At 42.4% G+C, this 23,477-nt stretch overlaps 1 protein-coding gene across 1 annotated transcript in view; it reads right to left on the reverse strand.

Moving 5' to 3' along the window:
- JAG1 (jagged canonical Notch ligand 1) overlaps window positions 1-22,814 on the reverse strand; it is a 34,744-nt gene extending 11,930 nt beyond the window's left edge. Inside the window, exons 1-5 of the mRNA XM_086460825.1 lie at window positions 22,737-22,814; window positions 21,513-21,818; window positions 10,571-10,622; window positions 4,824-5,078; window positions 3,782-3,842 (exon numbers count right to left, since the gene is read on the reverse strand). Of these exons, the coding sequence (XP_086316951.1) occupies window positions 3,782-3,842; window positions 4,824-5,078; window positions 10,571-10,622; window positions 21,513-21,818; window positions 22,737-22,814 (752 nt within the window). The remainder of the gene's footprint in view (window positions 1-3,781; window positions 3,843-4,823; window positions 5,079-10,570; window positions 10,623-21,512; window positions 21,819-22,736) is intronic.
- Window positions 22,815-23,477: the final 663 nt, after the last annotated feature.

The following is a 23,477-nucleotide window of genomic DNA, read 5'->3' on the forward strand; positions in this document are numbered from 1 at the left end:
GAACTCCAAAGCTTGGAGAAAGACTGGGGAGCTGGGGGAGAAGGGCAGGACGAGAGGAGAGGAGAAGCTATTCAAGGTTTGTTTGATGGTTTCTTGTAAACAAACATTTTAGCAGTTTTGCCAAGGTCTCTGTATCCAGCCTCCTAACAAAAGAATAACTGTTCTGAGAGAACCAGCATGAGGCCATTCAGCACAATAATACTCTTCTAGAGCCTCATACAAATGTGGCAGAGAGGGTGGGTGGGTGTGCACTACAAATCAATCTCTGGACTTTGACAGGGTGGTTTATAAACCGGTGCAGGGGGGAGAAGTCATTGGCAACAATAGTTATCCAGCGAGCCTCATGAATACAAGGTTCTGTGCATGTCAGCCCTGCTGGCTTTGCAGGAAGACAAACAAAACCACAAACACAAACTCTGAGCCCTCAGCAAGGCAGTAGCAAAGCATTAGGAGTTCTCTGCTCTATCAGATGTTAACCTTATTCTGAACTGGAAGACCCACAGTAAGTATGGACTGGGCCACGGTAAGAGACAAAAGAAAACGGGACACATCAGGATTTTATGTATGTTCAAAGATGCTCAGTTGTCAGTGTATTTCAGAGTTTGATTTACGCTAACCTCTTGTCAGGGAATAACTAAAACATATCCAGTCCTGAGAAACTTCAGTTCCTTGTCTGGAGAAGAATTTATTATTGTATAAATTATTTATTGCCACTATCAATGAGCCACCTGAATTCTGTACTTAAAAGGCAGATGTTCTTCTAAAGTAAAGCCCCGTTAAGGGAAAGCTCATTTTGGCTTTCATTTAGTTCTCAATAGCAAGGCAGATGAATGAATCTTCAAATTAAAGTGGATCTATAGATAGAAACAAGGAAAACAAGTTGAAAATGAAAAGCAAGGGTTTGTTGTGGTACTGCATTTCATTAACAGGTCCTGAGAGTAATTGATCAGCAGCAATTATGCACTAAGCTGTCACTAAATTATGAAAACAAACCTCATCTGTACAGAAGTCAGCTAAGCGTTCTATTTATAACCTCCCCCATCATTCTTCTACTGGCAATTTCTTCTCATGGGAAAGAGCTAGAAGGATCTATCCATTGGGTAATCACACACAGCTAGTGCTAAATCCAACCTCTCTTCTAAAAATCTCAGGTGACAAATGGCATCCTAACTTAACTCTTTTTTTTAATAGCTATTTTGATAGCAGCCTATTCAAAGTCAATGGGAATTTCTTATTAGTTTGTGTGTTAAAAAAAAAGCTAGTCTGACTTATGTGTCTTTGTGTGCAAAGAACATGAAAGAAAACCAGATCAGGCAAAACAACCTCTCTCAAGTAGCTCTTGGAAAATCCTTCTGTATAGGGAATATAATAAGAATGCACAAAGATCAAAATTTAAGAACATACCCTTTTGATTTGTATTGCATTCAAAGCAACTTGCCTACGACCTTGCTCACAAGCAAAACTAAAGGACCTCACCTGCAAAAACAGGTATCCAAATTGAGAATTGTACTCCTTTCTGCCAAATCAAAGGGGTGGTGTTTCTTTTTTTTTGTTTGTTGTTTTCTTTAAAGCATGTGTAAAGAGAAGCAAGTCATTTAAAAAAAAACCCAAACACACAGAAAGAAGCTGAGCTTCAGAGCTAAAGATACGACTTTCAAACATCAGTTTCAAAGTGTAACTAACAAAATTGGGTAAGACTGTCAGCATTTAAAAAAGCTAGATATCAATTCCAAAAAAAGATCCATGGTAATAATTCTTGTTTAATGATACCTATGCAGCAGTTTCTCATGAGAAATTTAAAGTTAACTTTCCTTGTATAGCGATTCATGAGTAAATATGGTTTTGTTGGCTGGCCTGCATTAGAGAAAGTGACTTGCACCAAAAGGGAAAAGGATATTTTAATAACGTTTGCAAGTTGTCTATTGTACCAGAACCCAGAGCAGTTTTTGCTGGGACGTTATTTTTAACCTCTGTTGCATTTGTAACATACAGGCTATATGACTCATCAAAACTTAAAAGAAAAGAAAATCTCATTTCTGTGTTCACTTTAAAGATATTGGTCTAACTTGGCAAGCAGAAGTTATCTGAAAGCACCAGAAGGACAGCATTGTTTCAAGACTATGCAAATCAAGTGTGGGAAAGTTGCACCTTAAGTAAATAAGAGCACTAGTGCATGTCTGGGCAGTGAGTGGGAGGTAAGAGACTTAGAAAGAGAAAGGATAGAAAAAAAATCTGGAAACAAAGCCTGTTGTTCTGACTAGGAGACAGCAACCCCTACAAGGCATGTTTATTCTGATGACAGAAGCACAAATCACTGGTAGCCTTGACTGATACACTCCTCTTGCCATCTGGCCCCCTGATACTTCCTACTACTTTCCAGCCTTTTTTGGGTTTTCTTTGGGATTTTTGGTGGTTGTTTTTTTTTTTTTTTTTTTTAAAAAAAATTAGATTTGGTGTTCTGGGGGTTAACTAGCTTCTGTCAGTGCTGCTAAACATTAAATTCACTGAGCGACCTACAACAGTCCATCCTGCAGCTTGACTTTCACTTTGTAGTGTCTCGTGTGGAGGACGAGAACTTACTTCCTACCTTACTTTCAGAATGTTCCTTGATGATTTGGTTTGGTTTTGAAGCATAGATTACAGGGACAGAGAGAAAGAATGAACCACTGTGACTATTCAGGCTGACTTCTTACATAATATAGTCTGTCAGACACCCCAGATTTCTTGTTTGAACTACAGCTTACCTAGAAAGCAAAGCAGTCCATTTCATGAAAAAGTTTCCAGCAATAAAGAATCCACCATAAGTTTGTGAGGCAGGAAAAACTACTTTCTGTTCCTTCAGACTGCTCAGTTTTATTCATGAATACCCAAGCTTCACTTTTAACCCTTCCTACACAGGATCAATATCAACATTTTGTAACCTCGGAAGCCCTCCATTCCTTATCACGTGTAAACAGATATGATAAAGGGTTACATGAAGTGACTTACAACCAGTTTGTTGATAAAGAACGTCCACATTTAATATCCATTAACCCTCTATTAGGAAGGGATAAAACTTCACTGTGCTGTAAATATATGCTGTATATTTTAAGGCATTCCAAATATTTAATTGTTGGGTTATGGATAAACTCTGCTTTTCATTGTCTCCTTGCCAGGACAGAACGGACTTCAAAGCACGGGAGCAAAATTCTCCATTCATCAGAGCCTACTGACAAGATTTCATCCCAGCTATTAACCTCTCAGCACTCGGAGCCTGGCTCACAATGGTAAAGGAACCGAGAGATTTAACTAATCCCATTCTAAAGAATGCTTGACTTTTGCCTACTGATGGAAGAAGCCAGGGGGTGGGAGGGAGGAAGGGGGAAAGGGAGAAGAGGAGAGAAAAGCCACACTGTACTTCAAGCTTGTAGCTTAAAAAGCCCATTAATCAGGCTGCTGAAAAAAAAAAAAAAACAAAACAAAACACAACATACCCACAAAACATTTGTGCTATTTATGCAGAAACAATGACTTAGTGCTCATTAGGCAGCATTCACACGATTTATTCCATACCCCCCTCCCCCCTAGTGCCACCATTTCACAAACAGAAAGCTTCTTAAAATTATCAGTGCATTAAAAGCCTGCTCCCCTCTTATTCTGGGCAAGCCAGCATGAATAATGTGCCTTGGTCAAAAACATGACTCCAAAAACACCCTCCCTCCCCAATCCTATTGTGTTTAGCATCACTTGTTTAATTATTTAGAGGGGTGGGGGGAAACAAAAAGGGAGAGGGAGCATTTACCTGCACTCTCCTGGAATTGTGCAAGAACCATGCTTGGGGCTACATCCCTGACGACAAATAGCTGTTAAAACAAAAAAGAAGAGTATCAGCATGCTGCTTGCTTCCTGCATCTTCACACTCGTGGGAATGTTTTGATCTCTAACCAGCACCGTAATTCTACTAAACCCAAGATTTTAACAAGTCTCTCCTATCGAGTCTGCTGGAAGGAAAGCCAAGGTAGGTGGCTCCCTGTGATAGGAAATCTACTTGCTAGCTTTGCAGAGAAATTGTACCTAATGCTGTTCAAAGAGCTACTGCTATGCAAGAGAAACCGTCTCGCCTTAGAGAGAGCTCAAGCCACTTTGAGCCTACAGGTTTCTTTTCTCTGTCTTTTGCAGATGAACTGGCCCACTCTCCCTGGCTTTACATCTCATTCAAAGCAACTTTTAACTACTCTGGGTTTACTTTTGAACTGTATCTCTGAACAGACAGGAAACTAAGATGAGCGTTGATTCAAACAGCAGGTAAACTCAATCACCAAGACATGCCAATAGTCTGTTCCTACTCAGAGTCCTGCTTTCTCCTTCTGAAATTACCTAGGAAGTTGCCATTCCCCAACAGACACGCTAAACATCATCTCAGGTAGAATAAACAGCCTGGGACTTTTCAGACACCAAAGCTTTACACTTGCCAGGTCAGCTCTAAAACAAGTCTCTCCTTCCTGCTTGTCTTGAAGTTCTGCACCAAAGGGGAAATCCTTTCTGAAGTCAGCAGCAGAACTCCCATTGAAGTCAATGGGCTGGGTTTTCTTCCCAAGGGCAAAGATGCGGATAATCAGAGAAAGAACAGCATCTGCTAAGTGCCTAGTACTTGCCAGACCTCTCCAAGATTTTAAAACAAGGCAGAAACCAGTCTAGTTCTCTGTGTAAAGAGTTAGTTGCTGTCCTGTCAGTCCTTAGCCTGTTGTCTGCACAAACTGACCACTGAATTGCGATCTAGATAGGATGCGCTCAAATCCTATCCAAGCCCGCTGATCATTTGGGGGCAAGCATTCATCACAAACCTTTGTTGCATTCTGGTCCCATCCAGCCTTCCAAACAGGTTTTGTTGCCATTCTGGTCACAGGTATGGTGAGTGAAGAAGTCATCTCTTGGTCGACAAAACTTGTTGCAGCCAAAGCCATAGTAATGTTCTGCACAAGTCACACGGATTTGATACTCGAAGTGGGCAACTCCTGCATTATGTTTCAAAGTCTGCCACTGACGGCTTGGATTGATCATGCCAGAGTGGGATGCCTTCTCAATAATGCGATCGGGATCTAGAAGTCAGAAGAGATGCCAGAGTTAAAACTTCATGCAGGTATTGTTGCCTCCCATATCACGGCTCTCGAGCTTTGCAGGCAAGACTCTCTCGAGGCAGCCAGTTGGTTTTATTAATTTTCTGTTTTAGAGAGTAAGATAAGGCTGCCCTGGAGCTAGAAACCATTAACTGAAACACACATGCAGCATTATCAAACAGAACAAAGCTTGAAATCGAAAGGGACTGTTAGGTTGCTGCCCATTGCTTATCTCTTCTGCACTGTAAGGACATCCAGTAAGAATCATACAGTTCATGATTAAAGAAATTTCAGCTGCTTTTACTTCTAGTGCCAATAGATTGATACATAGCGTGGTTTTCCGGGCTTCTCCATTAATGGTTCTAGTTTTGTTTTTAACTGGAATACTTACAAAAACGTCACACTACGATAGCCTAACAAAGCAATGTCTACAAACGGACCATCAGCACCACACAAGGTCTGCAGCCTTCTGGGACTCTGGTGTAAACACTAAATTGAAAACTCGCAACTCTGGCATTCAGATGACAACAGTGATCTCACCAGGTTTTGGCTGAGAAATACCATGGAAGTTCTCTCTTCAGATGTTAGCCGACTCTAAAAATTCAAGACTACCACAGTGTGAAGCAAAGCACTCAAATTACTGCATGTATGTGCAACAGATCCTCCTCCTCTATAGAGCATTTTAAAGTTTAGACTTTGTACTTGACATTTAGTTCCAACAAATGTTTTCTGGGTTTTAGAGCCCTACAACTGTCTAAATTATGGCTTGAAATAATAATAGTTCACATTAGCTCAGAACATTGTATATATCTGTGGTATTTCACTTTGTAGTCCAGGTCTTGTGACTTAAATGATCTGACACTGCCTTACGACCTGCTGCTAGCAAGCACTCAACTGCCGAGTGAAAGTTTATCATAAAACAGCCAAAATATCCTTGCAGACATAGTACAAAAACAAGTACCAGGCTACACTGTTCTGTGTATGGGAGCATAATCCAGCAACAGAATAATTTTAGGTAAAAGGGCACTTTGCCAACGATGTGTCAGAAAGCAGCGTGTGAAGTACTGGCACATTCAGGTGTCAAGAATTAAAACATACTGATGTTCAGCTGGGTCTTCCAACAACTACAAAAGAAAGTTTGGGGATTTCACACAAGGTAGAGTTGAAGACTAATGAAGTTACTACTAAGATGACACATGGGCAGTTGTTAATCTAAAATACTTTTAGATGTTTTGCTAAGGACCTTTGATTTGTGGCTTTCCAAAAGAACTTCCAAGCAGGCTTCTCAAGCTTCAGATACCCCATATCAATTCACCACTAGATCCTGCCTGCTTGTCTGCAGTTTTGAACGAAGTTAAGTCACAGCACTTGCTGCACAACCACAGAAGAGTATCAATACACAGACGTTGCAAGCATTTACCCATTTTAGGGGTTATTCTTGGCTGGTTTGAGACTACAGCATTCATTAAGTGTTTACAGTGTGAAATTAAGGGCAACGACTTCTTACATTCACCTTCCGGTATTTCTGGTTCTACAATATTTTCCATTTAAATCAGTTTTTATTATTCATTGGCACTAAGCCCCCAACCCCACATCTAGGTGTAAGACTTTCAAATGCATGCAGGCCTTTATTAATTTAAATCCCATTCACCAGTAGTGTAGATGCCGAAGGACTTTTCCATACTGGTATATCCAGAGCAATATCACGTCCTGTACTGTGCAGGTGTAAGGCTCTTAGATCTCATCAACAAGATTACTGACTAATTAAGCAGATGCATATCTATTCGCCTTGAATGGGGCTAGTCAAGCGATTATAGGTCTACTCATGCGTGCTGGAGATGGCTTTGCTGCACTTGCCAAGATTACACCCCGATCTACAGCACGGTTGGAAAGCAAATGCGTTTCCCCAAACACTGAGTCTCTGCATAAAAACATCCTGTTTCTTGTGAGTAAAACAACTCTATCCTTTTCTCCTGTAAGCGGCAGGAAAAAAGGGGAATGACAATTTAGTTTTGCAAGCCACCCCCGCTCCACACACACACTCACTCTTGCTTTTCCAGCCTTTCCCTGTTCCCCTTGGGAACATACCACTGACAGCTATTTCAGTCCTTGGCACCAGAAAAACAGTTGCCTTGGAAAAAGAGATCTTTCCTCTTGCCTCTGCTCTATCATTCCTCCCCTATCTGCCAGCTCATTAGGAAGCATGTCCTTGCTGTACATCTATGACATCTCACTCCAGCCACCGGCTCTTTTGAGGCCTTAACCACAGGCTGAACTCAAAGAGAAACATCCTTATTAATCCACTGGACTTTATTTTTTTTTAAGGGCCCAGATGAAAACCAGCTGTGATTTCACTTTGGATGATGGCTAAAATGCCTTTCATTTGATACACATTATAAAACTACCACCATACACTTAAATTTAAGTAAGGTCTCACAGACTTAAGATCCCTTTCCATTAGCCATCACCCAGTTTTCACAATGAAATATTGGCATGTTCCTTCTTGTACAAAAATTTCTCCACCCTTCTCTATTCCCACCTGTCAGTACGCACTTACACAAGTGTGCTGACCCAGACTTCGGGGAAGACATTGCAACAACTCTTCCATTCTTAGCCTGCACCAACAATGCTGTAAGTTTTATAGTAAGCAATCCCAAAGCAGCAGACTGGTTAAGTAAATAAAAAAGTAGACAGCCAGGCTTGAGAGAAAGCAATCTTCCTAACTCCCCTGACATCATCTGACTCAGATCCCATGCTTTGAGAGAAAGGTTAGAGGAAACATTAACCAATTAGAAACTGATGAAGTGGAAGAAAAGGCTTTCTGTACATCTTCAGTTTCCACTCTGCACTTCCGCTGTCAGTTTGTTCGTTTCATTCACTATTCGTGGCTACACTTCAAAGCTATTAATCTACGTTTTTATTCAGCGGGCAACTGTATTAGACGTTTTGGGCACAGGGAAATTAGCTATTTTGATTGCCCGTCTTTGCTTTTCAGTGGTCCAAGTTCTGGAAATTATAACTACCCATCATCAGGAAGCAAACAACCACCAAAAAAAGAAGCCCAGAATCCTCTAAGCGGTTTGGGTGGCCAAGGGCACCACAGTTATTTTTGCAAGTCTTTGTTTCAGACAACTTCCAGCTATGGCTTGGTTTACACTGCACTGAAGTCTCTTATGCCCAACTGGAATTCACATGCAACCGATACCAGTAATTTACAATAGCTCTTTGACACAGTTTGAGATGCAATGTCAGCCCCATTAGCTTTATGTATGAAGCGACAGTAGCACGATGGCATCTAGACAAGAATCAGAGTAAGAAAACCATTTAAGTTGAATCTTGGCTCCAACAAAGCACGATTCTCATCAACTTCAACAGGGCCAGAATTTAACTGCAAGCCACTCTTGGAAGTGAGACAAGAGAGAGTATGTGGTAAAGGGAACGTAGGAGGAGTGGAATGTAGAGGGGGGAAGGAAGCATCTACTCTAGGATCTCCTAACAACTGCATTGATCAGAGGATGCTAGAGCTATTGAAGAGTTACACAAAGCCTACTATACCCACTTTTTTTTTTTTTTGAGCGCTCTCACAGAGTCTTTACATTTCAGTGGTAATTAGGGCAAAAGAAAATCCTGGACATCAAAAAAAAAAAATACTCATCACTTCATATGATGACAATTGTTTAGTTCTAATGGTTTCCTTAACTAGTTCCTCAAAACTTACTCTTCAGCTATGGAAAAGCTGACTGTAAGGAAAGCAATGTGGTACAAAGGAAAAGCTTTGTGCAGTACAGCAACTGAAGTGACCTACAGATGGATATGTGACAGGAAAGCTAGAGTAGGAATGCAAATCAGGAACATATGTAAGAACATGTCTGCACTTGGTAAAATGCACTGCTGAGAAATGAGGCAATTTTGTCTGAAGACAATTGTACTTCCAGAACATAAAAGCAAAGAAAGGGTTCATTGTGTAGCTTTGGAAATGCAGTTGTTTCATGAAAAAAGATGAGCTCTAATAATAGTAAAAGTGGCAGTGACCCAGTCTGAAAAAACTCTCAGATCCTACTGTAAACAAGACCTTCATTTTGAATTCAGGCATCTTCCATTTTTAATACAACTCTGCTGCTGAAGCAATTTATTTCCTGCTCCTCCATAGAACACTCCATAGTCAAAAGCCAAGAAACCTCCCAGCCACTGCTCCATGACTGTGCTGGGCTAAGGCCTGAAATCACAGGTACTACAACAGTGTTGAATGTGGCTGGTTGTAAAGCAAACTGTGGCTATCACTGACAGATTCCAGGAATCATCTGCAATGGACAACTTCTATTCTGGAAACATGAACTAATGGGACGTCCCATGTAGATTTAAAAAAAAAAAAAAAAAAAAAGAATTGAAGAGCAGATCTGTGCAGAAAGGTCCCCAGTCTCAAAGGCCATTCCCAAGCAGTGTAGTCTTCACCAATTAAAATAATAAAACCACAGCACTGTTCACATTTCTGCAAGGCCTTTCTTTTGTGAAGCATGAGGATCATTTCATTACTTTGCAGCTGTCACCTGGCATTCCAGAGTGACTACAAGAAGCTGTTATAAAATTTGTGTAAGATGGGCCACAATGCTGCTGCTTCCTTGTTGAAGGAAAATGGCCTGTTGCATCAACAAAAAGTTTATGAGTTCACATTCATACTTTCTCCTGTGGCTTTTACCACACACTATTAAAGCCTCAGATTGAAAATAGAGCTTATTTTGCCCACCTACTTCAGCAGAACAGTAGGCAATAAGCAGAACAGCTCATATGCCAAGAGACTCTACACAGCTTCCCCTAGCCAACAGGAAAATCTTAACAGAAAGTTTCTGAAACCAAGCAAAGGCATTCCAGGCGAAAGATTCCCACCCTTGACTTCCAGCCAGCTCTACCAGATGGTGTCTGGTAAATATTTTTCAGCCCCTGAATATAAATCCCTACACATTCAGCTCCCAAGGAAGAGCCGACAGTCACTCCTGTTTCTCATTTACACTCATTAGATGGGTATCTATACCAAGTCTTATGGAGATTTTTTAAAAATTTTTTATTTTAAAGCAGCATGTTCAGTTTTAAGTAGTACACAGAGTTCCCAAGTCAACAAGACTTAGGCTTCTGATATCATCCCTCATACAAAAAAAAAACCCCAAAAACCAAGCAAAAAACCTAAAGAAACCACTTGGCTTTTATTCTCCCCAAGGAGAAGGGAGGGAATTAACAGCATCTATTTTTAGACATCAAACCGTTGGTGCCTAGGTGAGTGAGCTACTCGCCCTCTATGGGCAACTGGAAGGAGACAGGCTGCTGCAGTGCCTGGAGTAGTTGCTCCAAACTGTTTGAGGAAGAGCTTTGCCCTCTCCTCCTGGTCTACTTCACAGTAAACTGACTGGACTACCAAAGGCCTTTCAATGGGCCTGAACGAAGGTGTCTGAACTAAGCAAATGAGCAGAACAAATACTTACTGGTAGAGTTATCATTGTAATCCCATGCCTCAACAAGCAATGTGTAGGATCTCTGCAAAAGAGAAATAAGAGTTAGTTTTAAAGCCACACATGACTAAGGAAAAACAAACAAACAAACCAACCAAACAATTTTAATTAAAAGGAAAAATCCTGATCTCTGCCCTAAAATGGAATACTTGAAAACATAAATAGGTAGTAGATTATACTTGAGACAAACATGATCTTCTTGAAACCCCATAAGCTACCTTATCCAGTCTGACTTAGAAGACCTTTCACCTCGGATAGCTCATCTTTGTCATCATTAATGCATCTTATGTACTTAACCAGGAAGCACAGCCTTTGACACTGCTGTAGCCACAATAAAGCATGTGTGGAACAATTGCACATGGAAGACAGGAAACACCAGGCTAGAGTAGCAGCATCAAAACAACAAAACCAAACCGCCACTTTCAAAAACTGCTTCAAAAGAATTTTAGTTACAGAAAAGTAGTCTTGATGTCCCTTCCCCCAGCCATCCTGAAAGCAAGACGTGTTGCTAAGATTACTGTGCTCTGCCTTGACAGCGCAATCTCTAGGGACTTTGCTTTTCAGCACCCCCTTTGAAAGCTTTGTCTGCATGAGGGCCATCGCAGCTCCCACAAGTATCAGGTAACTGAGGGAAGAACTGATGGATATGGGGAGGGGGTGGGGTGAGAGAGAAGCATTGTAAAACAAAGGCTAAGATCAGACTATTTGGAAGAGCAGGGAAAGGGAAGACACACTATCCACCCCATGTCACATTTATGGACACACTGATCTGCCAATGAGCTCGCTAGCACTCCAGTAATAATAATCATAAGCATAAACTAACTGTAGTGACTCCATGAGTTGGAAAGATGCCAGCTATTACATCTAAGCCACCTTTATCTTCAATCCTAACTTGAGAACAAGAGCCATTAAAACATCTTCTCCTCCCCCAGCTCTATTCTGAGATATTATTATCCAGGCTGTATCTCTCAAAGTTGCCATTTAGCCCATCATATCCAAACTTACAGAATGATTCAAAACTGAAACACATCACCCTCCAAAAAAGCAGCTGAGGAAAAAATAAGAAAAAAAAAAAAAAGTAATTGAAAAGTAAAAAGTAACTATTAACAAGGTAATAAATGTAATATCTTTCTGGTGAACAGAACAGTAACAGAGCAAGTAAAAACTCTCCATGAAGGGTTTTGATGCTTTGCCATAGAAGCTGCGTATTGTAAGGTTTATTTTTTCTTAATTGTACCTGTGCTCAGTCACAGTCTGCTCATTTGTGGTCTGCAGTGCTTAACACCTTGTCTGTAACAGAAATCAAAATACAGTTCTGAGAGTAAGCTGCTACAAGGTGCAAGTGTAAGGCAAACCTCAAATTCCTTAAGAAAAAAAAAAAGAAGAAAAAAAAAAGAGTTGAAGCAGACTGCTTTCTCACGACTGGACACAGCATGCAGCCTCCAAATGAAAACCTAGTTTGTGATGGACACCGGCTTGCAATATAGCCTAAATATGTTTCATATTCAAAGCAGACTAGGATTCCATTTCGTTCACTGATAACTGTGGGAAAATGCTTCCAAAAGTAAGCAGAGCTGGGCAAGCTGAGACATGCACCCAAACTTCTATACAGAGGCTCCATTGGCCCAAACCATTTTTGGTTAATATTTCATGAAAGGTACATGTTATTTGTTACTATTCTAGACCAAGCCTGTCAACTTGAAAGAAACTCTGAAAACAAAACAAAAGACAACATGAGCATTTAACACCATTTAAAGCAGATTTAAGAAGTCCCTACTCAAGTCAGGGGTAAAAGAACCAAAACAAACAAAACCAGAATAGAACTCTCGAGCCATATTACAGACATAGATTGCACTATCTTGGGTGCTTCCTCACTGGTTTAATTACCAGCACTGAGAAGCACAAGCACAACGTGTCACTGCAAGCTTGAAAAAAAAATATTATGATACAGAGAATGAATTATGGCAACTAGCACTACTTCCAATAAAGTTAAGGATGTTTTCCTTTTGGCCTTGCATAATTGTTTTGGAAGATATTTTGTCTAAACTCATAGCAACAGTTCCCAGCTGGTTCTCAGGACTGTTTACCAACACACCTAGCCCTTAAGGAAAGGAAAGGCTGAATCCTAGCTTTAAGTGCTACTGTTGCTAGATACTTGTGTGACCACTTTCCAACACCACACAGGAGTTTGTTTAGAGAGGAGACACTTCTGTTTAACTGGATGGAAACAGAACACAGGGAGAACAGACATACCCCAGGAATTCCCTTGTTTCTATGTGCCCCTTCTCACCTCATCTGAATATTTTAAATGAGGAATCCCTGTCCTGAAAAGGGGCGATACAAAGAATGGCAGTTTAATCTCTTGGCTCTGTCCCTCTCCACACAAGGCAAAGAGAGGACAAGATTGTGTGTTCAAGATGGGACACTTCTAAACAAAAGGCATACAGACACCCACAGCCCCACAACAATAGTAGCAAGCCCCCCTCAACAATCCAACTATCACACACCTCTAGCCAGTACCCTCACCTCAAAAAAGCACTTCTGTGTGAAGACTGCACTGTTGAGATTTTTTAAAACTGCATATCATCCCCACTCTATAGATCAACGATTCAGATATCTCAGGAATGACTACTTACAGCATAGAGGTTTAAGTTTTCCCATGCCCATAGATGACCTCTGCCCATCTTTGACTAAATATATATATATCCAGACAGAAGAATTCCGTATCACGCACCTTATTCCATCAAAGCAATGTCCTAGGCAACAAGGCAGCGGTGAACTTTCCAGAGTCACACCCAATTAGCCCCTGTAAACCTGAGCTTGACCAGAAGGCAGGGACTTTGGCTTGAAGGGCAGCTTGAAAGGAACAGCAAGCAGGCACACTCTGCAGAACAGCCACAGTCAGATCAGCACAGAGGACTGAAAGGCAGCATCGTCAAATTTAAGCAAAACTCCTACGAGTTAAGCTACTAGAGGACGGAAATGGTTAAGTTCACACTCCATAAAACAAAACACCAACATTTTCCTCAACGACAAACCACCACAATTTAGTCTTGATCCATCGATAATATAACTCAAGAGAGACTGTGAAGACCCTGAAATCCGTCAAACTTTTTTTTTTTTGTCCCTTTTAAGGGTCTGAAAGGGCAACGCAACCTCTTTTCTGGTTATTTAAATGAAGTACTAGCAGCCCAGGTAAGCAGAAGGTGTTTAAAGCTCTTGGCTTAATTAGCTTACTCCCTTCCTTCATCCAGACATGCACCCAAAAGAGGTGTTTTTGTACTTGGGCTTCTAAAGGCATTCTGCGAGTCAGTGGGACAGAGCAAGATTAAAACAGCAGGGTCATTAGTGAAAGGACTGCCTCCTTTTTGAAAAAGTTTGCAACTAGTCAAACTTCTTTCCCTCCTATCCTTGTGGTTAAACCATGCAAGAGCTTTGCTGAGCATGTGAAACCATGACTAGACAAATGCAGTGGGAAGTCTGCATTCTGAACGCTGTGCCTGCTCCTCCTCTGCCAAACAAGGAGAGCAGGTTAAGCCCAGCAATGTTCTCCTCACGCTCTGCCAGCCATGCACAGCTGTGAAGCCCAGTTTGAGAACGGTGCTTGTACCTTGCCTGTGTCCTAGGGAAGAAGGCTAGGAGACTGGCACGCTGTCACAGCAGGCCACAGCAAATTGCCAAGAGCTCCGGCAATCCCTCCTCCCTTCAGCTGGAAGGGGGCGAGATAGGGAAAAGGGGAAACTGAGGTGTATTTCAAAGTGCCCAAAGGCCAGGAAGGAGGGCATCTCCGAGCAGAGTTAAGGCTAGTCACAAAACCACTTCCTCTAAACGTCAGCAGGACTCACTCGGGTACCCCTGTTGCCACATTACAAGTTCACGATGACACTATACAGATGCCTCAAAACGTCATGCCATGGTCAGCCAGTCAACTTTGACAAAAGAACGTTCCTTCAAAGGAGCTGAAGACAACTGGTGTCTCATCCAGAGGAGACATGGAAGTATTTGGGAAAAGGAGGGAAACAATCTAACTCTCTTAACCCTTCGTCGAATGCAACACCATCAGGAAGCTCTTCTTCGGCCCAGCCTACATAAGGATAAGGCAATACCCTATACAGCTGTGACTCTCAACCCTGCATATATATAAACCAAGTCTAAGTTGTAACAATCTCACGCCTCGGGAGTCCCTGGCAAGGGCTAGGCTGAGCCTCACGCAGGCAGCCCAGCCAAGAGCCTCATCAGAATATGCCCACACAAAAACAGAGCACACTGTTCCTTTAGTCTTCGTTTTGAGTAGTTCCTTCATTACTGTTAGTGCCAGTAAACACTTCATTGCCACATAAAGGAGAATACATGAAAACAAATCTAACTATATTAGCAGCTTCCAGGAGAGACTTCCCCCCCATTCTTCTGCCTTGGCACAAGCCAAGCAAGTAACCAAAGTCAAGTCCTTCTCTGCGATACAGCTGTCACCCTCCTGCCAAATGATGAAGGACACAAAAGTCCCGCTATCCAAACTATGCATATGCTTAAGCATCCAGTAAACCAGGCTGATCTCTGATCTGGCAAGCCTGCTGGAATAATGAGTATCCTGTGAATACATAATGTGCTGAAGTTGCCATTGTGTGAAGTAAGTCCATGGTTTGTCTGGGAGCTGAGCAATGCTGAGTCTACTGCTGCTTCCTGTTGCTTGTCCTGTATTAGCATTATTTTTGGATAGGCCCCATTATGTTCTGTAATCCTCCCTGCAGTCAGTATGGCCACACTATTGTTCTTGGTTAATATTAGCAGTCAATGCCTCTGTCTGGGTGGCCGGACTACAACATATTCCAATCGTAAAACTAGCATGCACTAACTGAACAATGTACTGGGATAGAGGGGGGAGACTTGGAGTCCTCCCTCCTTTAAAAAAAAAAAAAAAGAAAAAGAAAGAAAGAAAGAAGAGAAACAAGTGTAGCATCTTTTTCCCCTTTTTCTCTTTCTTTTTAAACTAATGATTTTAAGTGATCTCAGCTACCAGGGAGCTTCATTCAACAACAGCATTGTAATCAGCACCTTATCTAGTTACAGAGTTATTTTCTCACGGAGCCCCGCTTGTCAAAGCCTAGCAGGTAGGCCAAAATGTCAATGGTTGCTTTCAACCTTCCCCAACAAGCAGATTACTTGCTCTTATCAGTCCCCCTACCTGTTTAAAGCATCCCACTGATAATTAAATGCACCAGTTACAAAAGGGTGGCAAGGTTAATAGAGAGAATACCTAGTAGCCAGCCAAGCAAAACAGTCAGGTTCACATGGAGCAAGCCTGAACAAGAAGCCTTTCTACTTATTTACCTAAGTGCATAAGAACTGGGTTGAGCTGGTAAGGGACTCTGGATGTCTGACTATTTACAAACCACTTTAACCACTTCTATCCACATTTTACAATTTCTTCTGAATACTACAAGGATAACAAGTGTAATTTATGCTGCACAATAGTGACCACAGAACCATGAGCTCCACAGACTAACACAAAATGAACACGACAGCTTCTAGCTTTGACATCTTTCCCCATGTTAAGGCATATGGGTTACCAGCTAAAACTATTAGAACTCTGTCAATTAACATATAAAACTTCTATCCATCAGCAAAAATGCAAAGTCAAGTTTAGTTTGACTTTTCAAAACCAATCCTGTCATTAGCATTATCTAAACAGAAATACTTCTAAGAATTGTAGCTTAAGGTTTCTGCACGTACTGCGGGGCATCATACTTAAGAACTGAAGTTGGAGTAAGTGCCACGTACGAGAGTGCACGCCGCTTGTATGGTACATCATCTCACTTAATTAGCTAAGAGCCAACTTCATTAGCTTCAGAAATAGTTTACTTCTATTCCAGCCTTCAGTCTGCAATGAAGCAGTAAGTTTCCTTGAATTCACTAGAATTTTAAGCATAAAACATCAATTTTACACAATTCCTTTTCAGACACACAGACTTCCAGCTGCAAAAACAAGCTGACAGAGCTGGATGTATGTAGCCTAAGAAAGTTTAGGAATAAGCTTCAACGCCAGGCCCAATCCAGCTGCCACTGAAGTTAAACTGCAGCAGGTCTTTATTACAACAAGAACAAAAATTCTGGGAGCAGGCAGGATGAGGATTTATTTTTAGATATATTATGGTAACATAGTCAAATGGATTTACCAGGAAGATGAAGTTCTGAACTGACTGGAACATAAATAACTCTTAAGGACATGTAAGAAGTTCAAAACCTCTGAATGGATGCATCACTTCTCTGCAGTCCTGGGAAAAAACAGCCTTGTGGATGCTAATTAGGCTTCAGATGTCACTTAATACTCTCAGCTGCGTTTTGGATAGTAATCCTAGGCAAAACACTGCACTTTGAGTGCTGAAGATTTATTCTTAAATTATTAGTCAATAATACATGACAGAGTAGATTTGATTATATGCACTTTACTGTTATAAAAATCTCTTCTGATCTGCCCAGGCTTCAAGATGACTTATCAGGCATTCTTTAAGAAAAGCTTGAACAATATCTAGCATTTGCTAGACATTTGCTTTCAAGAAGTTAACTGGAGGGAGGGAAAAACAAAATCCAAACCCAAGTTTTAGTTTTATGACTGCGAACTAGTGTGGGTTTTTGTTTGTTTTTTAAAGGCAATTGAATGAAGTGATATTTTTCTCTCAGATTCAAAAGGCCATTACTTTAATATCAGCTCCAGATCAGTATTTTGGAAGCCTCCTGTGTCAAGATGGGGGGAAAAAGTTCACAAAGCTTAAAAAACACTAAAGCTCTTTCATCATCTTTTTCTAGCCAGAAAAAAAAACAATGCCTACCCAGAAAACATATTTTACGTCTTCAGGAACCAGGAGCAGTAAGATTCATTATTAAAAAGGGAAAAGGCTGGCTGTTTTATTTTTTGAGATTAAGGTTAAAATAAAATGTTCAAAACTCTTTTTAATTGTGTTTTATGCTAAAGTCATTTAGATGCTGGAGGGTTTTTTTCCACCTCAGTAGTTTCCCGGTGTGTTGGTGCAATTGGCCCCAATATTAAATAATTACAAGGATCATAATTTCAGGATAAACAAGCCATTTGAAATTGGAGCTACGCATACCAAAGGAATTGCCAAGTTTGACCTCCTTCTTACAGTCTTGACAAACCTCCAAAAGATCTTTCTTTACATAAAAGCAAAGTTTAGCATTAAGCTTTGCTTAGTTAATTCATGCACAGCTCCCTTATGGTATAGCACACATCACACTTTGGATTATTTGAGAAAGACAAGAGATTTGATTTATGTCACAGAAAAGCATGTGTCTACCATGAAACAAAACGTGTTGAGACAGACTTTGACAAGTGGAACACGGAAATTCTTTTGTTCCATACTTTTCTATATGACTTCATAAGCCAAGATGCCTGTCAAGAAAGTCACTGAAGTCTCAAAATGAATGCAAGAAGCAAGCTTACACGTTTTTTGTTTGTTTTGTTTTTTGTTTTTTTTTTTTAAAAATCATCCTCACTATTGTTTCAATTGACGGAAGAACTGCTACTGCAGGGGCAGCTTTCTGATGCACTCCAGTCCTTTATGCTGCTCTGCTGCCCTGTTTCCTAGCAACTTACTCAAACCTCCCATCACTTAAATTAATCTATGGCCCACCATCTCCACACCCATTACTCACAGGGGTACATATCAAAACTGACAAGAGCAAACCACATAAGTTATTAATAAGACTCTGACACTTCAAATCTACGTTACAACTACAAGCCAAATCTAACAATACATTTAAAGCATACCATTCTCTTTTCTCCTGTGTGATGAATAAAGACCTCTAATGCAATATAACTATTTTTCACAAACAGCATAAGGGGGCAGCTTGACATGGGAAGAGATTTTTTATTATTTTTTTTTTCCAAGTAGTCAAGGCAACAAGACTTCTTAATGTTACTGACTCAAGCTGAAACATCTAAGAAAAGCCTCCCTCAGACAGCAGAGCACAAAATTCAGAGACAAGCATGAATTTTCAAGTGCAATTTGATTTAACATTTCGGTCTAGCTCCTATTACCTTTACTGTCATTTTCAGTTAGACATATTCAAAGATGACTCTCATGATTAGCCACCTTGGTAAATGCCATGCTAGTCTCAAGCTTTTACTAAAGTCAACAGTATTCCCCCATCTAAGGAAATTTTTTTAAGTTCTGAAATTCCAGCATCAGATTTGAGTTGATTAATTAAGTTTATTACTTTATCTGTAGAGCTTTCAAAATGCCTACAGTGATTTGTGTACACAATTTTAGTATAAATAAGAGCTTTGCTACATTAGATATTCTTTTGTTCAAAAACCATTTGAAAGTCACAATGGCTAGCATAAAAGCTGTGTCCTATGGAAGTTAAAGCTGGGAGGCAGGCTTGCTAATCGTAAACAGACTATCACCACAATCTCAAAAAGTGCATTTCTGCATGGGAATATGCAAGAGTTTATTCCAAAAATTCATCTTAAGAATTACCAGAGTGTTTGAGGTTGTCAGGTTTTACACATTTCAAAGGTTACACGGGAGTTTTGCTGCTGCTGCTCTAGGATTCCAGTGCTCAATTAGATTCAGCAGGACAATAGAAGCATTTCTTTTACTAAGATTCAGGCAAGCTTGAGAAACTTCTCCCAGGGTCCCCACCCCCCCAAACCCACCCTCCACCCAGAGATTTCCCTTCCCAACCTTATAAAGAGAGGGGTTGTCAGAAGGAACGTGTTCGGTTTTCACATCATTTTTCTATACATACACGTATCTTCATATTCAAGGCGCTTGAATTACTGGGAGCAGGGTAAGGGACTAGTTAAAAAAAATAAATCCTTGATGAACCTGACTTTTCTGAAGAGTCAGAATCTGCAACACAAGCACTGCAGCCATTGGCAGAGCTTCAAATACCTCAGATTTTTATAAAGCCCTTTATCCTTTGATGGCATATTTGATAACAGTTTTATCTCATTTCACATTAGGGAAAAAAAAAAAAAAAAGAGAGAAAGAAAAGACAAAGAAAGAAAGGAAGGACTTGTGCTTCCAACAGAGAACACTTTTGTTAACTCCGCTATTGTACTTTGTAATACTATCTCCTTCAAAATACAAACTTGATTTCACCCTTGTGCCTCTCCAGCAGTCTCAACTGACAGAGGAGGCAGGTAGGAGGCAGCACAGGACATTTCAAGAACACATGGCTGCCTGCAGCACTTGGCCGTAGGACTATAAAGTGGGTGTCTGCACTACAACTGGAGAAGGGATGCTTTTGGGGCGGGCTTCCCCTTCCCCCCCCCTACCTAAAAAAAAGGCCACGCCCTCCCAGCAACCAGTCCTTTTCTAACTAGGTACGGCCAAGCTTTGGAGGGAGCAGAAAGTCTTCACATGCTTCCACCTCGCCAGCAGTGATAGTGACAGAAGACAGATAGGAAACAAGATTCACCCCTCCCCTGCGCGCATGTAAGAGCCCTCCTCCCCTCGCAAAAATGACCTTAGGCATCTAGGTTTGGATGACTGGATTTTCAAAACTGCTGAGCATCAACATATCCCAAGGCAGCTGGTGGGAAATTGTCTGCTCAGCACCTTTGGAGTAGAGGAGGGGGGAAAAAACAGTTTTGTTTCCTAGGTGATCTCTAAATACAAGTTTTAAGAGCATAAGTTTGTGAGTTTTTACCTTTCATACCACAGCATCCTAGAGACCCACCTCAAAAGACAGGCTGTTGTGTGTGCATAAGAGCCCCCCAGATCAGCCATCTTCAGTTTTTGCTTGCCTGTACACAGCACTGCTAGGCACAAACCAACACACCTCCTGCCATCCAAGGCCATGGCCATCTTCTGTGTCCAGAAACCCTATGGCCCCAGAGCCTGTATCTGTGGGTCTGTCCTAAGCAACGGCTGTTTTAGAAAGGTCCTCAGTTTCTGTGGAGCCAGTAGAGGACGACTCTGCAGAGCTGACCACATCAAAGCTTCAGCCCTCTTGAGCACCCCCAGGAGAAACCAGCAGCACTGAAGTGTTCTTTACACGACCAACAACAAAGCAGGCTTCAGCTAATGAAGGGCTTGCCCGTCCTCCATCTCACTGCTCTACAAGGCTGACCAATATTTGCCACAGTGGACAACACTGGGAAAGTGCCTGGCAAAGAGCCTCACCTCCTTGAGCCATCCAGTTTTGCACACAACTAGAGGGAAGCCAAAATCTATGGACTGCAAAGGCAAGTAGCCAGGAAAAGGTGTGCTGTGGGGAGGAGTTGGTGAGGTGGACCAAAAACTAAAACCAGGCTTTTCTCAGCCTTTATCTTCTAGAGTCCACTAGTACCTCAAAACATAGCAAGCTTCCCAGGGAAGCTAGTGACTAGTTCACCAAGGGCAGCAACAGCAGGTCCCACCAACAGCAAGCAGTGTAGTGAGATTTCCCCTTGGGAGAAGCAGGAAGCCTTCCCAAACACGCTCCAGGGAAGGAGGCCAGCTATGACACACACTTTTCACACGGGATCCCTCTACAGCCCCTAACCCACTGCTCTTTTTGGCTTAAACCCAAGACTTCACTGGTTAGAAAAAAAAAGAAAAAAAAGAAAAAAAAAAAAGAACTTCTGACCTTCTAAGTCTCAAGAGACTTATTTATGCTGTAAAGTGCAGAGATACTGCGTTCGCTTCCCTGACCCATTTAGATCCCCCTCACTGCACATCTGACTTTCAAATTTAACAGGCTGTGCATTGTGAGCCCCAGGGAACAAAAACAAAAACACCACCACATTTTACTCATTTCTGTGCTGCGGATTCCCGATGCTCTTGCCAAGATGCCTGCTCCCTCCCCAATTCTGGTCCCTCTCCCCCTGTGCGAGAAATTAAGAGCTCAGCTCACTATGGCCATCTCAAACACAACCGTTCAACAGAGCCAGACCAGGCCATGCACTCACCGGCCAGGCGAAGCTGAAAGGGATAATGATCCGGTTCTTTTCATTATTCCGGCTGTACTTTAAATTGAAGGTATTCCCTCCGATGACAGGAGTGGATTTGGATCCAAAGCTGCAAGGACCGCCAGCAGTGACCCGCGATTGATACTCCTTCAGGCAAACTTTAAAATAGGTATCACACTCATCTCTGGTGCATTTTCTATCTCCTGTGTTTCGGGTGCCATCACAGCAATTTCCATTTTGCAGTTCACCATTCACATTTTGCATGGATAAGATCTCCAACTCGAACTGTCCCGATGCTAGAGTCACCTGTTAATCCCAAGAAAGAACCGGAGGAGAAAACAAAAAAAAAAAAAACAAGAAACAAGAAACAGACAGTTACCTCACTTTTTCCCCAAATGCAATCTACAACAACTCTGCAGACAAGAGAAAGTCATTTTAAGTGAGCTTTCAAGGTGCACACACATAATACTAAAAAAAAAAAAACAGAAACAAAAAACAAACAAGCAACCACTCCAAGCTTTTCCCTATCAAACATCCATGAAAAAGGCTCACAAACCATCCCAATCAAATATCATTAATGCTTAAAAAAAAACCCCTTAAGCGTCAACTCCAAAAAACACTGGGTGTGCAAGGAAGGCTTCTAGTTAGGAAAAAAGCGTAAGCCAAACCAAGAGCACATACGCGAGGGCAAACCCACAAAACGGTTTAGCTAAAGTAGCCTCGAAGTGCAACCCCTCTGCCTTCTCCGAGGTGCAGCTGGGAGGCGGAAAACTGCCTCCCCACTCAAGGCTGCCCAGCTGAGATTCAGACCTTGCTCATTAGTCACCCCAAGAATACTGCAATTAGCCCTGGTTTAAAAGAAAAAAAAACGCAAAAAGAAAAAAAAAATAAAAAAGTTTGCAGTAGTTGCATTTTTTTTTATTCTCAGGGAATTAAGTCTTGCTGCAAGGAGGACTTGTGCGTTTGCCATCTCCGCAGGAAAGTTCGCGGCGGTAACTCCACTCTTGCTGGAGGAGCTTTACAAGAGCGCCTTGTGCACCGCTGCAGGTTCGGGCTTTTTTAAAAACCATCCACCGCAATCGCTGCGGGAGCAGCGTTTCGCAGAAAAAGCGGCAAAATTCCTACAATCTGCTCTGCGGGGCAGCCCCGAGAGCCCAATTCAGCCCCGCTGAAGCTGTCCCTCTCCCTCCCGCCCGGGAGGACGCGCCATGCCCAGGTACGTACCTTTGCCTGCAGCCCCAGCAGGGCCAGGAGGAGGACGAGGGAGCACGCCGCCGCGGCTGCCCGCCGGGGCGCACGCATGCCGCCGCTGCCGCGCTGCCTGCCTGCCCACCCGCCTGCCTGCAGGCCGCCGCTCGCTCCGGGACGGGACGGGGAGGGCCAGGAGGGGAGGAGGAGGAGGCGCCGCCGCTGCTGCTGCCCGCCGCCGCCGCCGCCCCGCTCTAATATACCGCGCCGGCCGCGGCGCGCACCCGCGCCGAACAACGCCGCTTTTCAAGCGCTTTCAATAGCGCCCCGGTCTTCAATGCAAAGCAGCCCAGCCTCCTTTTATTCTCCTTATTCTCTCGCCTCCCTCTTTTCTTTCCCTTTTCTTTTCTCTCTCTCTTTTTTTTTTTATTAGTGCGATTATTATCCCGATCCTTTTATTTCTTTCAGGTCGCCGGCCACCGCGCGGTGGAGGCGCGGCGAGCCCCCCGCCCCCCCGAGACACACGCAAACACACACACACGCACGCACGCACACACACGCACATGCAGCACACACACCGCCCGGGAGCCGGCCGCCCGTCTGGGAGCCCCGCCGCCGCTCGGCTTCATCTAGCCCACGGCGGCAGGCGGGGAGGCCGCCCGCCCGCGCATGCGTCCATCCATATGCATGAGGGGGGGAAGGAGGGAGGGGAATGGCAGGAGTAGGGGAAGGCAGGTACCAGCAGGAGAGGAGGAGGCGGAGAAGAGGGTGCGGAGA

The sequence above is a fragment of the Leptosomus discolor genome, chromosome 2 (assembly GCF_034619465.1).
Source record: "Leptosomus discolor isolate bLepDis1 chromosome 2, bLepDis1.hap2, whole genome shotgun sequence".
Classification (NCBI taxonomy): Eukaryota; Metazoa; Chordata; class Aves; order Leptosomiformes; family Leptosomidae; genus Leptosomus; species Leptosomus discolor.